The 16,825-nt window shown below is 42.6% G+C and overlaps 2 protein-coding genes across 3 annotated transcripts; one reads left to right on the plus strand and one right to left on the minus strand.

Moving 5' to 3' along the window:
• Positions 1–518: 518 nt before the first annotated feature.
• On the plus strand, positions 519–5,575 carry LOC134183217 (uncharacterized). 2 transcript variants are annotated; one of them, XM_062650695.1, is made up of 9 exons: positions 519–577; positions 654–786; positions 852–1,361; positions 2,345–2,411; positions 2,713–2,914; positions 2,978–3,033; positions 3,093–3,200; positions 3,750–4,090; positions 4,537–5,575. In XM_062650695.1, the coding sequence occupies exons 2-9, from the start codon at positions 658–660 to the stop codon at positions 5,425–5,427; spliced, it is 2,304 nt and encodes a 767-aa protein (XP_062506679.1). In that variant the 5' UTR covers positions 519–577; positions 654–657; the 3' UTR covers positions 5,428–5,575. The 2 variants fall into 2 exon arrangements, with proteins under 2 accessions (XP_062506679.1, XP_062506680.1); XM_062650696.1 differs by having other exon boundaries at positions 3,990–4,090.
• Positions 5,576–10,934: 5,359 nt separating this feature from the next.
• LOC134183641 (uncharacterized) lies at positions 10,935–11,593 on the minus strand. The gene has a single exon (XM_062651224.1). It carries the CDS (start codon positions 11,575–11,577, stop codon positions 11,134–11,136), a length of 444 nt encoding a protein of 147 aa, XP_062507208.1. The 5' UTR covers positions 11,578–11,593; the 3' UTR covers positions 10,935–11,133.
• Positions 11,594–16,825: the final 5,232 nt, after the last annotated feature.

Here is a 16,825-nt window from a genome sequence, read left to right on the forward strand (position 1 = left end):
ACTGTGAGAAAGCACTGGTACCGGTAGTTCAAACAGCTAATGCTCTATAGCTAGCTACCTCTTGGGAGTTTGTCTCGCGCTGCTTTTGACTTTCTGCATGATGGAAGAAGAAAGAGCTAAGATAGGCTGACTACTTGAGAAATTTAGATGTTCAGAATTCTCGATTAATTTAACTCCAGCGTGCCAACAAAATAATCTGCATGAGTTGACCTCAATTATTCAAGTGATGTGTGTTCCAAAAAACGACATCGACTATAAAACGGTCGTGGAAGTAAACTAGACAGGAAATATGTGCCGGTGGTAATAAGAGACAACTTTCGTCAACGTGCACGGAGGCGTTCTCTAGTTACTAGATATTCGACGTCTACTCGGTCCACGCTCATTCGCTGCCTCACTCTGAGTGAGCGTCGCATGCAGTTCCTACTTCGTTTCTAGACAGAGCGGAGCAGTGCGACAACACAGGGTTCGACCCACAGCACAGAAACATCAGACTTGATTGGCACCTCACTTCTTTGTTAGTGTGTATACTACATAAATCGATCTGGGTGTGTGAACGTTGATTGAAAAGGAGATCGAGGTACAGTGAACGTTTTGACTATAGAAAAACACGCAGCTCAAGCTCTACAGTTACTAGATGTCTGTTGTTTACACAGAAGGATGGCTCGATTAGAGGAGAAAGAAACGTACTCTTGCCTGCTGGTTTGTTTCATTGTTTTCGTCTTCATTGCAATTACCGCCGTTCCCTCCGTCTTTTACTACCTACACTCACACGTGAAAAAATCAGAGGCAAGTTGTCTAGACTCTGTAAGGTCACACATGGGTAGCTAGATGCTTTGAACTGTTTCCTATAGCCTTCTCCAACAGCTCGACAAGGCAACGGCTCTCTGAAACGCGAAAACATAGAGGGGGCGGAATCGTTACGATTTGAGACGGTTTCGCGCGATTTCCTGTTGTCATCTGTCTGTCGGAGTTATCTCCCTTGGCTACATGATTTTTATGATCGTGACGTCAAAAGGAACGATTCAAGTAGGACCCTCGTTCTCGACAACGGCTGTGGCATGCAAAGGACAGAAGATGATTTAAGACGTCTCTTTCACCTGGCCAGTCTCCTCAGTGAAAAGTGCTCAGCTCTCGGTCTTTCTCTTGTCTGTACGTATCACTATAGAACGTTCGTCAATGGTTCGCTGGGCACGAAGCATTGGCCGACGAAAAGTCAGTGCGAGGAAGTCATGTTGACGCACTGCCCGTTGGAATGGAGAGTGGTCGAAAACATTTTGAGGTCGCGGGGCTACTGCATACGTCTTCCTGATTGCGACCTGCTAACAGATAGACCAGGAAATCGAAACCAAACAAACGAAAGGGTCTAGACCTTCATTTGACATCTACTAAAACATGTACACTAGCTGGTCATGCGCGAAGCGTGGATATGGACAAACTGTGGATTTCTAGTTTTTAAGGGTAATTTGAGAGTTAAGGTTAGGTTTATTAGAGTTAGGGTTGTGGTTATAATATAGGTATTAGCGTTGGGTTGAGGTTAGGGTTGGGGTTGGGGTTGGAGTTGGGTTTGGGATTGGGGTTGGGGTTGGGGATGGTTTGGGTTTGGGATTGCCGTTGGGATTGGGTTTGGGATTGGGGTTGGTGTTGGTGTTGGAATTGGGGTTGAGGTTGGAGTTGGGGTTGCATGGGGTTGGGGCGATTGGTGTTGGTTGGGGTTCGGTTGTCCTAGGGTTGAGGTTGGGGTTGCAGTTGGGATTGCAGTTGGGGTTGGGGTTGGGGTTGGGGTTGGGGTTGGGTTGGGGTTACGGTTAGGGGTAGGGTTAGGTAGGCATGGTTTGTATTGGCAATCTATGTTTTGTACAAGCAATCCATAGATTGTACCTGGCAATCCATGAATTGTCCAAATCTGCACTTTGCGCACAACATATACCCGTAATAATATACAATAATAATAATAACAATTATTTTATCATGCGTATATAATTATATTTATTATCATGCATACGTACAACACACTGGCGTAGAAAGTTTTCAAAGTTATGGGGCCAAACACCTATTTAGCTTAAATATAGCATTTGAGAATACAAAGTAATGACAGAAAACGAATTATTCAGGGATATGAATTGCCTTGCCTCTTTGGCCCCATCGTTCTCTACGCATAATTAGGCTGAACAATTGTCTCTTCAACTGTTGTAGATATTTACAAACGCGAATTCAATGTATCATTTATGCATTTAGTGAAACAACCTTTATAATGTAAATTTCTTAATAATTTAATTAGGAGAGCTGTGTTTGGCATCTCCTAAAGCCATTACGAGTATGTTTAAACTGTGTGATTTTGCTGTAGAATTTTCAAATTCTTAGCTCCAAAACTGTACCTCTTAAATCAGGAATAAATGATTTACGAAATCAAGGTAAATATTAATTGTGTAGTTTAATTGATTGACTGATGGATGGATGGATGGATGGATGAATGGATGGATGGATAAATGGATTTTGATTAATGGCTTGATTGATTGATTGATTGATTGATTGATTGATTGATTGATTGATGGTGTGGTGTGGTGTGGTGTGGTGTGGTGCGTGTTTGTGTGTGTATGTGTGTGTGTGTGTGTGTGTGTGTGTGTGTGTGTGTGTGTGTGTGTGTGTGTGTCCGTGTCCGCACGTCTGTATTTGTGATGCACTATAACGCTTGTGTGTCTTATCTCACTCTAGGAAACAAAACGACGTCGTGCAAACTACCCTTTGTTCCTTCATCCTCAATATACAGTAGATGCTCTCCTCCTTGCCCAGCAGATCAATGGCTGCTACGCAAAGAATCACTTTTAGGAACGAGATCCACAGCCATTATCAGTGGAATTGTTCTGTTTACATCTCTTTTTATCATCATCTACACATGGATGAAAGTCAATAAATTGTAAGAAGCTTACGAAACTCAAACATTTATACCTCTCAAAAATTAACCTTTTGTCTTCTAAAGACGTCAGTTTCCGCATATAATTACTCTGCTCGCGGCCATGTTCTTTCTACTAGCAGGTACACTAGGTGTTACCATTCGTTTGATTGAGAGAAGCTCAACTGTTCCTGCTTTGTAGGGTTGTCGATCATCGCTGCATTCGTTGTCGGTCGCGATACTGCTTACTGCTCGCACAACGACATTCTTAGCTCATGGCACCATCCAACATCATTTTGTGTAGCGCAAGGTGAGACTCAAGCAGTCGTGAACACTATACGTACAAAAGTTGATAAATTAGTCAATCATATCTCGCCAAATGCAACCCCTTGTTACAGATTGAGATAATCTAGAATTCTATTGGACCACAATGTTGAGGTATTCTAGCACTTTGAGGTGATCAAGACTGTTGTGGTCCAGAATTTTTGTTTAAGTAGCATACACTAAGGCGATCAAAAAGTTTCAAGTTGGACTTAGTTAATAATATTGGTACATAGATTGTAGACCACCTTAATCAAATTCCAGACCACTTTCTTCTGAACCACCTCAAATCAGGTGTCTATAGAGGTGGCTCTAAACCACGTGATCCAGAACCCATTACTGTGACTGTCTTTAATAAAAATATAGCACTCAAGACAGCTTGCAAAGTCAAACCCCTAAAATAACATCGTTCTCAAACATTAGTGCAGAAGTCCTGGTTTTCTTCAACTCGATTTACTACGTACTATTCAACAGCTCAATTAGAATAGCTTTGTGTACTCACAAAATATAGCCGTCTGTCATTTCTGTGTTTTTGTAGGTGCTCTGTTTCAATTTGGTTTCTTAGTGACCGAGATATTATTTTGTTTGTCAATCTTTAATATCATGGTAGCTGTTTATGAAGTGAGAAAACCGGAAGACGGCATTCTGAGACGTCATTCGAAACTGTTTCTGGCCGTTGAGGTCTTCTTTGCGGTTGGCGTGGCTGCCGCAATTGTATCTGCCGTTCTGAGCACGGCATCATATCACAACGACCGTCTCTTAATGATTTGTGTTCCAGCGACAACAAGAGCTCTATTCTACTCGTTCACGGTACCATCTCAAGTTGTAGGAGTTGGGGCTGTTACTATGTCCTTGCTCATTATAAAACGACTGAAACAGGTAGAGCTTCCTTCTTGTGTGTGTGTGTGTGTGTGTGTGTGTGTGTGTGTGTGTGTGTGTGTGTGTGTGTGTGTGTGTGTGTGTGTGTGTGTGTGTGTGTGTGTGTGTGTGTGTGTGTCTGTGTCTTGTCTGTGTCTGTGTCTGTGCGTGTGTCTGTGTCTGTGTGTGTCTGTGTGTGTGTGTGTGTGTGTGTGTGTGTGTGTGTGTGTGTGTGTGTGTGTGTGTGTGTGTGGGTGCGTGCGTGCGTGCGTGCGTCCGTCCTCTCAGATTTATGTTTACTATGCTTCGCCAACCAGCCCCTTCTTGCGTTCCATGTTTACATGCATGCATGGCCTTGTGTTGCACTGACATGCATATACCCATGTAACAATTACTTTCCAATTCACCAAATGACAATCTATTTATAATAACAGCATATACAAACTGATGACAATATTTGTTTTTAGTCTTCTAAATTTCAAGCAAAAGAAGGGGCAATAAACAAAAAAGTCAAAGTTGCAGGAGTCATTATAACTCGTCATTTCCTTGTTCTGGTGACCGGCATACCAGTCGTTTTTGTAACGGCATTCACAATGTTCGAGGCGTATGCCTACTTTTCGTTGAATAATATTACTAAAGACACCACACTCTACATCTTGTGCCAACAGACAAACAGTAGCAGTGACTGCATCTCGTTTGCTGATGACATTGGGTTGGTGGTATTGCATTGCGTCATTCCGGTGTGTGTAGCCGCTGTCGCAGTCTTACTGATGGTGTATAGCTTATTTCCTGGACCAGCTAGAAAACTGTGGAAAAGCCATTTCAGGTCAATTTTCCGTTGCAGAAAAGCAGACAAGAAAAACGAATGGCGGAAAATCATATTTAAAACAAAAGACGACAAGAGTCGAGAGATACCGAGGGACTACGGCGGCGACATTGACAAGATTGAAATGACAGACAACGTAGATTGGAAATTGCACAAGATAAAAGCCACTGATGTACGAGAAAGTAACGAGTGCGTTTCTCGTTTGATAAAAAACCAAGAGGAAATTGGCAAGTGCGACTTCAGTCAATCAAATTCGGACGCCGATATGCTTGAAGCATCCAGTGAAAAGACTAAAAGGAAACCGTCAGCAGGGCAAATACGGAGACGAGCATTTTTGGTGAAGGAATTGAAACGAACAGCAGAGCCTGTAAAGAAGACACTGATGAAGGTTGTGAGCGTCAGTGAAGGAATAAAAAGAATGTCTTCTTTCCAAAAATGTTTCCGTCACTCACAGTCCATGAGACGCCATAGACGGAGAGCAAGTACAGCGCTAGAGACGGTTGGACGCGAAAATGCTTGTCTGTTGAAATGACTAGATGCATGCATGCGCATGCATGTGATAGCTGACTTCTTCGCTGGCTATATAAGACGCGTGTACTCTGCTGTCTATATGCATTCATAATAACGGTGCGCTCTGTAGACACAGTCTAGACCACCAAAGCAGAGAAGAAAACGATGAAGTTAGCCTGTACATGCATGTGTAGCGGATTTGGTCCACTGGACGTCTGACGCGAGCAGATCTTAGTCTCTTTGCGCAGATTTCGTTCTCCGTAATAACTTCCCCAGACAATTGTTTCTTTTGGAGGGCATCTCCAATTACCGAACGTTTTCTTCAACACTGAATGTTACTCTAGTTGGACTTAATTAATTTAGAATTTAGAAGTTCTTGATTCACAAATAGCACACTTTCCAAACAGTAATGTAACTTGAACCATGCACATGCATGTGTAAGCAACACAACAATATTATGCTAAACGTTGATACTATAAATACCAAATATTTGGTTAATAAATAATGAATTCACATACTGACTCAGTGACTCCGAGACAATTGCTAGGAGCCTCCACGTACTAAGGGACCGGTCATTACTAAGGGAGAGCTGGCAAAATTTGCTGAGATCAATTAATATAGTTTGATAAATGACCCCTGCCAAATATGCCTGCTAAAAACTTCTGGCCCCCACTGTCTGTCGGTTAACTTTAGATGACCCCATATTTATACTACTAAAATCGGCGGTGTTTGTATATATATATATATATATATATATATATATATATATATATATATATATATATATATATATATATATATATGTATGTATGTATGTATGTATGTATGTATGTATGTATGTATGTATGTATGTATGTATGTATGTATGTATGTATGTATGTATGTATGTATGTATGTATGTATGTATGTTTGGATAACTTGAGCTTAGCTACTAGCTGTTATTGTGCGCAGCTGTAAGAGTGCAGCTTAGGCATAGCTGTAGTTGCTCCCCTTAGGTTTGTAACCATAATAAAGGGTCTCTCACATGTATGTATGTATGTATGTATGTATAAGTTTCCTGGCATGGATGGTCTTACGACAGAATTTTATAGAGCTTTCTGGTCACTGCTTAGAGACGATTGTGTGCAAATGGTTAACGCAGTCGAAGAAAAGACCTCTCTTTCGTATAGCCAGAGAACCGGAATCATCCGTATCATATATAAGAAAGGAAATCGAAACGATCTCAAAAACTGGCGTCCCGTCAGCCTTCTGAATACCGACTACAAAACAATCACAAAAGCTCTAACAAATCGTCTAAAGAAAGTAATCGGATCAATCATCCACCCAGACCAGAGTTGCAGTATTCCCTATCGAGCCATACAAGACAATTGCGCAACAATCCGAGACGTACTTCACTGGTGCTCTGGCACAGAGAAAGATTTGGCTGTCATCTCTCTAGATCAAACAAAACCTTTCGACAAGGTTAACTGGACACATCTGTCTAGAGTATTCGGTGCTTTTGGGTTTGGTCCCTCTTTCCAAAAATGGGTAAAAATAGTGTATTCTAACATCGGCAGTCACGTCATAGTTAATGGATATCTGCCATCAAGAATAGACATACACCGCGGCGCCAGACAAGGATGTCCACTGTCACCTCTTTTATATGTTCTCAGTTTCGAGCCTTTAGCGTCAGCAATAAGACAAAATCCTATCATACAAGGAGTGCCAACTGTTGACGACCCTCTCAGAGATAGTATTAAAGTATCCAGTTATGCAGATGACATGACTGTTTTTCTAACAACAGAGACAAGCTTTCAGGCCTTAAATGATGAACTAACGATTTATAACTCTGCCAGTGGAGCACACCTCAACCGAGAAAAGTCAGTTGGCTTATGGCTTGGAAAGTGGAAATGTCAAGAAAACCCATTGCAAATAAAATGGACTACCACAGCGATCAAGATTCTTGGCCTAACGTTCAGTCCTTCGTATTATGAATCTATGAAAGAAAACTGGTCAATGGTCTTAGAGAAACTGAAAAAGACATTGGACATTTGGAAAAGTCGAGATCTGTCATACACCTAGGGCGAGCACACGTCCTGTCAACATACGCTTTAAGCAAAATATACTAAGCGGCACACACATATACTATGCCTCATCAAACGTTACAGCAATTCCAAGACATTATCTGGGATTTTCTTTGGATTAAAACGCCACCACTAATAAAAAGATCGGTGTGTATTTCACGAAGTAGAGATGGAGGACTAGGCATGCCTCATCTCCTTTCTAGACTAACGGCAATACGCCTCCAAACGATTCGACGCTTGTTTGATAAAAAGAAAAAGCAGCTTGGAAAGACCTCGCTCGACAGCAACTATCTCATCTCAGTGGACAATACAACATGGGCTATGCAATTCTTGCCGCCTCGGGCTGGATGCCCGACCATCGCAACTACACCAGCTTTCATCCTTTTATCGCCAACTTTACATGTCCTGGAGAAAACTTGACGAGGACGGGATCTTGCCCCTCCTAAGTATTATGAAGATGCTGCCGAAGAACCTCTGTGGGAAAACCACCTTATAAAAGACCAGTCCAATCGCCCCATACTTTAGCCTTCACTAGCTAGATGTCGCTTCTTCAACGTTAAAGATATATGGACCAAACAACTTCCAGATGTCAGAACGGTCGCGGCAAAATTTTACCCTCATGTTTTACATGCCATTCCGCAATCTTGGACTAGCCTCCCCCATCAAGAGCTCTCTTCCGAACATAGAATGCCACATTGGCAGGTACGTCTCTGTTTCTTCAGCACAGCCGATAAACCACTGCTACTGTCAGATGCGAATACACGTTTACTGTACCGATGTCTCCTATCTAGACACATGAACCGTCCACCGTGCCAGGAAAAATGGGAGGCCTCAAACGGACCAGTTATGGACAAACAATGGCTCTCACTATGAAATTTTCCTCAAAACATGACGCCTTTACAATGGAACATAGGATGAAAATTTCTGCACCGGATTCTGCCAACTAACTCAGTCCTCTATACGGCTAAACTTGCCACAACACGTCAGCGTCCAGCGTGCCACCAGCCAGACGACACCATTGAACACATGTATTCAATACTTGCCCGATATGGAAAGGACTCTTACGGCAAGCTTGTCTCTTATTGAGTAGAGTATCCTTAAATCCACCTACGGCCCTCCACCCATTGGAGCTGATGAATGAAACTGGAAACCTAAGAACTTTCTTCGTTATTCTCATGACCACCTATTGAACAAAAAGAAAAACTCTTCCTCCCGTTGGAATTATGAACAGTTTTAAGTGGCATCTACGTCGACATATACGAACTGTTTGTGCAAGAAAGTCGGACATATCTTTTTGGAAGCCTTTGAGACCTTTTGTAAACCTAACTTTAGTGTAAAGAATTTAGATTGATTTAGAAGTTGTACCAACTTTTAATAATAACAAAAAAAAGTGTATAAGTTTGATAGCCGGCTAGACCAGATCGCCCACTAGGCTAAAATTTGGGGTACAGGCGTAACTGAACATGAGTAAGAACATAGGCAGGATGGTATCGACCTCCACCTTCAGTCGAGTACCCTTTTGGGGGTGCAACGTAGAATGACACTATGCTGTTCGCCTTTCAAGAAGGAGACCGAATGCACTTCAATTTGAAGAAAGTTCTGTTACGTAAACTCAATCTTATGGCGTAGTTTTGTTTTCTCATAACTGAGAATGCAATGCTCACTTTAAAATTTCAATATATTCATTACCTTTTCACATGCCATTGTTACATCACAATGCTATCTGGCAGTCCCATCAGACTGGGTTAGTGTAGATGATTTTACTTATCTTAAACATAAAACTACGTCCAGAGCCAAGAGATAGAGTTCCGATTGTTCAGTGCGTACGTTGGAAACGTGCTGAGTATATTTTAGATCACAGGAGGACCCGCCTCCACTCGCACGCGAATTTCGAATTCTCTGAAACGGTGCATGGGATCTCCACCAAATTTAAACTGCCTATTCCTGACAAGAAACTGCGCGTGACTTTCAAGTTTCTGCTGCCCAGGTGTACATTTCTGAACGGGAATAATCTAACTTGCCTGTGCGGAGATCGCGCGCCCACACACACACACACACACACACACACACACACACACACACACACACACACACACACACACAGACACACACACACACACAGACACACACAGACACACACAGACACAGACACACACACACACACACACACACACACACACACACACACACACACACACACACACACACACATCATATATATATATATATATATATATATATATATATATATATATATATATATATATCGTACATATATATATATATATTCATATATGTATGTACGATAAAAAGTAGTCTGTTTCAGGGTTCAAGTGGGGCCTACTACGTAGGTATGATTTCTAAAGTTGGTCAATTCCATTCAACCCGCTGACAAAATAAGTAAAGCAAGAATTGCGGCTTTCAGCAATGGAAGAAGTATACTGTTCCTGCATACAATTCTATAGTATACAGACTTAGAAACCCCGAAAATTATGACCCCCAACAGAAGATGACCCAAATGCTTAGTGCCCCTGCAAATCACAAACTTGTTCCCCCTAGGACACTTAATAATGACCGGCCCATAAATACCACAAAATTGTAGAAGCCTATGTTCAAAATAGCCTCAAATGTTCAAAAAGCGAGACTTTTAGCCATAAATAGCGTAGCTTGCTTTGATGCATAGCGCATGGCGCGTCGTAGAGGAAGGTTCCAGAAATTATGACTTACTGTAAATTTTCAAATTTGTAGTGAGAAATACCCATAGCATAATACCCCAGAGAGTCATAGGGTGTGTACGTGGTTATTCAACCTGATCCGGGAGTTCTGTGCAGAGCAGCCATTTCACATGTCACAAGCTATGCGTCAGTGCGTGATCATGACCTAGCCTTCCATGGCAAAGCATGTGTCCCTTTAATTCTAAGAAAATTTGTGATCCTCCACTAAATTTTGCAAACATTTTCTACTTTTCATACTTCACTAGGACATATTCTTAACTTAATTTGGGTGGAATCTCCAATTACTGAACAATTAATTTCTCCAATAAAAGTGGGTGGGTGGGTAAAGGCCTAGGAGTATGGGATTCAAATGTCTGACACTATAGGTACTAAAGTTTGTGCCTACACTGTAGCCTCTAGCCTAGAGGACAACTTCTACTAACTTTAGTCTAAAGTGTAATTATTGTCCTGCAGATGCAAGATGTCGATCGAGTTCGCAAGAACGCGCCTATAAAATTGAAGGGATCGAGCACGTAAAGTCTCCATCTAAATTAATTAATGCGTCACTTAGGAGACATGCACGCTGTATGTCACACAAGGACAGAGATTAAGAAAAAACGAGCTCTAGCTCTCGAGCTTTCTCTAGTCAAACCTTATGAGAAGTTGAACTGTTCACGCATAACGTACGTAAATACGACTTATTAGCGGACAGAACCCGTGTGCGTTTGACACCGATACAAAACACATTTCAATGCAGTTCACTCGTTCAATATTCATTTCATCTCAAGTTCTAGCGCGCTTCTCTTTACAAGTAAAACAAAACAACGACGACAATTAATCTGCGACTGTGACGGTCGCAACAAGAGGACAGCAATCTGCACAACGACACCGCGAAATCAAACACAAATTAGCTGTTTAGTTCGTTCACACTACATCAGAGTAGAATGTCGATCAGTCAATCGGCATGGCACCGATGCAATACATATGGACCCATCCAGTGTAGGAAGACCAGTTCTTGTTGGAGCCATCGGGATTGAAAAGCTTGATGATAATGCCTTGTTGTTCAGGATTAACGGTAGTGAGAAATGGAGGGCCAGACTCTTGCGTGAAAAAGCAGACTGGATCACCGAGGTAAGGTTGTTTGAATTTAATTACCAATTCATTGCCGCCTTGAGTCTTTGCTGTAGTGTGATTGAAGTTGGCAACTCCTTTGTAGCTGTGTTGACCAACGGGACAAGGATTAAACCCGTTGCCCTGCCAATGACAGTAAAGCAGGCTGACTCCCACGGCATCCACTTCATTGGCATCTGGACGCACGATCGTGTAATCGGTGAGTAGCGAGACGCCGGTGCAGAATGGTAGCCACAGAGCAACAAGTGGAAGGAAAAACTTCATCCTCGACTAGACGAATTCAGATATCCAAATGACGTTCACCCGAGGTAACAACCCGCTAAATATTATACCGTTGAGACTATAATCAACGCCTTGGAAGAAAACAATGAGATCCTAATGAGGACAAAGTGCAAGTGTTCTAATAAGGCCTTGACGCTTGTCGCGGCTCGCTTAGAAACAGATTAGTCGCCTCAGTAGGAACAATCGGAACCAAGAAACACGTTTGATTGAAAGTAACGATTTCAAAAAAATATTTCGTATCGACATATTTGGCCGGTTCTTGCCGTTGAGAACTTAGAAACGCCATCAGAGTTCGTATTTCTAGACGCAATAGTATGGATTCTGACATACAGTTGAGACGCAGAAGCACAAAACTATACAACGCCCTTTCACGACGGTAACGTTTCAGATGAGACTCGAGAAATTACTCTCACAGGTGTAAGGTAATATCTTGTTTGATGACACTGTAGGTGCGGCGATATTTCGGACGTGACAGACATCGGGGAAAGATAACGTGTGAATGTGCTTTACTGTCTAGACATCGAGATACGTACATCTTCCTTGTACTTTTCGAGCCCTCTAGAAGCTCGATTCCGCAATTCAAATTCCGCATACAGCAAGAGGTGCATTTCAGAGTCCTATGGCCAGAGCTGTTGGAGAATAAAGCTGGAAAAACGTCTCAAAGTGCTACCAACTAAGTGAAGAGATGAGGGGGTGACTACAACTCTAGAGTGTCGAACGAATGTAGTGACTTCAACGTACATGTAGTCTACAGACTCTACACCGAGATAGAGAGTAGACAGTCATTTGTAAGTGTTTGTTTCACTTTGCGCTGCAGCTGATTTTGTAGCTACTGGCGACGGTATTGAGAGATCGACCCCGGAGAGACTTCAGTGTTCTCCACCCGCTGCAGTATACAAACTAACGTAACACTGGCTGCCGGCCGGGTGCTCTCGCTCGCCAGTCGCTTCTAAAACCACTGGAGTAGCGCCGAAACGTCTAGCTGTGATATCGTGTGCCATGCAGTACTATAAGTAATAAACGCGAACACAGATAGTCTACCTAGAGCTTCAAGCATCTGATAATGAAACATCTTGGTCACACCTGGTTTGGTTCGTGTTCCCCAACTGTAAAACGCCTGTAGTGTGTATGTCAAGGAGCGATCAAGTGGCAGCATGAAGGTTTGAGTTTCTGCCTTGACTCTAAACCTTTCAAGAAAGACAAAGTCGACAACAAAATCAAAGAGACGCAAAAATACTTTCCAGCCAAATTGAAAAAGTTGTAGTAGATGTTTTCATTCGAGACGTGCATCTACGTGGTACTCGACTGTCCCAAGAGTCTTTGGACAAATTTGGGACAGGGGCAACACAAGTACCATCCAGTCAATCGATTGTGGTACAATTTGAAACACTAATTTTAGTCGTCGTTGATCGACAATAAAGTCAAGAGGTTAACTTAGATTGTTTTCCTCCTTCAACTCATTTTTATGTCTCTAGAGGGTCATCACCGTCAAGCACATTCTCCTATATTTACGGTTGTCCTTTACAGTCATGCAGTGGACCGAATCGTTTAGGAGTTGCTTGGAATGATCACTTTAAGAAAAAATTTCAAAGTTCCTCGTTGATCTCATGTTGACACACATTAACGGTGAGCTCTGTAGAACACCAAGGCAGAGAAAAATACGATAAAACGATAGTATGTGTCTCTAGCGGATTTGGTCCCCCGGACATCTGACGCGAGCAGATTATGCAATTCATCCCTATGCGTGGATATCGTTCCTCCATAAATAATAATCTCGCCAGACGACATTTTTTATATGAGAGGGCATCTCTAATTACCGGACATTGGCGATGATGATCTAGTAGACACTGCAAAGACACTTGATAATTGTCAAAGAGCATCCGTCACAGAATTGCATAGGAGCTGTTGCCTCTGATCTTCCAAGTACTGCTCGTTTAGTCTCACTTTCCCGAATACCGTATACAGCTTGTATCGTGACAGGCTCAATTAAAGTTTGCCAACGAGCAACGGATAATAAAGGGCCGGTCATTATTATTAAGTGTCCTGGGGGGCTGCATAGTTTGATATGTGACCCCTGCAGAATATATATACCTGCTAAAAACTTCTGACCCCCACTCCCCTGTCGGTGAACTTTACAGACCCCCATATATGTGTGTAACACATGCAGTATAGATATAATCCTAGAGGTGTTTACAATAAAAAGTAGTCTATTTCAGAGTTAATTAAGTGCGGCCCTAGTGGAGAAATAGGAAACTCATGGTGCTAGGCGTAAACCGACCGAAGATGTCTGAATTTGGTTCTTGCCGAGGCGCCTCTAGCCTGCAGCATGTCAACTGATTCGCAATTCGACCGCAATGAATCTAATCCTTGCGATCGGTTTAATAGTGGGCGCGTACTCTACAGATGGAGTCTCTTCACTCATCCTATGTGATATTGTAAAAGAGAAAGAGTATCGTGTTCGAATGCATGCATGCAGTGTGGACGCTGTAACTTAGTTACTCTAGTCCCGATTGGATCTAGATTGCATTCTGGTCTATTGTGGACACGGCTAGCTGTCTAGTCCGGATGCCTGACGCATGCACACTCGCATGCGCACTTGCAATGTGAGACGCAGAGAGCACAAAACCACAACGCATGCGCACTTTTTGAACGTCGCGTTGCACGCGTTGATGATGGCAGCACAATATGATTACAATGCGCTGTATACGTCGCTGCATGTGTAGATTTAATAGCTAGTGGCAGAACTAATATGTGGTGTCAAAATTACGCCGCTACTATCTTTTACTCAATGAGCGCGAGGTCGGTCCTAGTTACACACTTATTGAGGTCGGTCGTATACACACACTCTCAATGAGGTCGGTTAACACCAATGAGGTCGGTCTTATTTACTCAATGAGGTCGGTCTTGCACCTCAATGATGTCGCTCTTACACTCATTACGGTTGCTCTTACACTCAATAAGGTCGGTCATACACTCAATAAGGTCGGTCTTACACTCAATAAGGTCGGTCATAAAACTCGGTTCTAAGCTGTGTCTCCACTTGTTGCTCTCTAATTAAACATTTTTATCGTTAAACACGTTTAGACTCTAAACATGTTTACTAGACAGCGTCTCCACTTGTCCATTTATTCTGGGCTAATGAAGTAGAGGTCATACCAGGTGTGCTCATTAGAGCACTAGGTGCTGCTCCAGTTGGACCATGTTACACTAATTATCTTGTTCCAGCTGCTGATCTGTTGGTCTTAAAGATAATTGGATTAACAACCATTGCTCCACCCGTTTGCATTGATATGCAAAAGTATTATCCTTCCGTTTCGTTTGTAAGAAGGGCTTAGATAATTTGATAAACAAAAATGCCAGATCTAACGGTTTCTTACGATACCGAGATCATCTCGAAAGTCCAAAAAACAGCGGAATATTGATGATTTTCAAAGTTCACTTATGTGGAACAGACAGTAGTTCTATCTTCTTCCAATAGTCTCCAAAGAAAGAGAAAGAACAATGCGAAAGAACGAACATCCATCGTCGTGGAACCCGCGTTTCTATCATGTGACTGTTAAAAACCTAAACCACTTTCGTTAAATAATCGCGTCTCCACTAGCGTTAAACCTGTTTAACTGTAAACCTAACAGCTTTTGCTACACGTTTCAGAAGTAGTTTATTCTTAAATATTTTTAGACTTAATTAAACAGGTTGTAAGCATGTTTAGCCCTAGTGGAGACAAGCCCTTCGTTAGACTCAATGAGGTCGGTCGTTTTAAACTGCATGAAAAAAATGAGGTCGGTCGTATAGTCTCAATGAGGTCGCGGTCTTGAGTTTAAGTAACTGACCTCATTGAGTATAAAAGATAGTAACGGCGCTATTTCGACACTGACTACACGCTCGAAATCTAAACGATACTTCCGGTCCTGACATTTTGCACCTTCGGTTCGACTATTCGGAAGCGACGCGACGCTCAAGCGTTCGCATATTACTAAAAACAGCTTACGCTACCGCTCTGGTCTGATATAGTCTCGCGTAACAAGCCCCTTCCCCTTTCCGTTATCCGGACGGCGGAAGAGGGTCGGTACAGTTTTCTTTGATGTTGTCGTGTTGCCGCTTTACCGCTACTGGTGAATACTGCGGTGAGAAAAAAGTGGTCGTATAGAGGCCGCGGAGCTTGTCTAGCTGTGGAAAGCTACAGCGTTCCCATCAGTAATCCTTGTCTGCAGCGTTCCCATCAACTAAACAAGGTCACCTGACGACCACTTGCATGGCTCACCGCAGTACTCACCGTTAGCAGTGACGCAGCAAGACGACAACATCAAAGGAACTGTACCAGACCCTCCCCATGCGACTAAAATAACGAACTAAAATTAGTCTCGCGTAGTCAGACTCTACCGCCGTGTCATACTTCCGAGTAAATAGTACGTACTCATCAGTCACGATAACGCATAGCCCTTTCCGGTCTTTCAAAAACTGTAGGTGTTCCTAGTAGTAGTGCAATATTTAGGGGCATTTCTTTGCAAACTACAACTCTAAACACATGGACGTGCACACAGTAACGCTAGGAAAGTTATTAGACTTATGTTTGGATTCTGGTTTGGACAAGTCACTTTGAGAATAGAACACCAGGGCTTCTGGCATCTTCTAGAGAACTGATACTAGGACAGGGGCACATTCGATTGGGCTCTTCTTGCCTCTTCCAATCTCTTCCGGAAGAGTTGACCAGGCCCCTCTTCCAACATTTTCCAGCGCAGAGCTGGTAGATTCCTACATCTTCCAGTCCAGAGCTGGAAGAGGTTGGAAGAGGCGCGTGCTCTTCCAATCAGCAGCAGAGTTGCATGGTAAAGTTGGTTTTTTCTAACTATAGCCACACAACTGTAAATTAGAGTTGGAAGAGGGGCATGCACAGGAAGAGGCTAGAAGAGCCCAATAGAACGTGCCCCAGATCTCTGGTAAGACTCGTAAGGCACAGAATTCGCATGATACAGGAAACATGGCGAGAACTGAAGTTAATAACAAAGTACAGCAAGTTGCAAATGGACTAGGCCTTAGTACACGTGGTTCCAATGGCACGCAGCTATTACACAAAAGTTGCATGGACATCATAAATAACAATCATATCATGTGCAGCACTCACAAAAACAGTGCTTCTTGGATCCACTCAAATCCTGTGTAAAGTCATGTCTTAGCTAAACGCCTCTGGGGCAGGGTATGTTTCCTGTGCTTACAAATTTAAAGACCTTAC

The sequence above is a fragment of the Corticium candelabrum genome, chromosome 8 (genome assembly GCF_963422355.1).
Source record: "Corticium candelabrum chromosome 8, ooCorCand1.1, whole genome shotgun sequence".
NCBI classification, from domain to species: Eukaryota; Metazoa; Porifera; class Homoscleromorpha; order Homosclerophorida; family Plakinidae; genus Corticium; species Corticium candelabrum.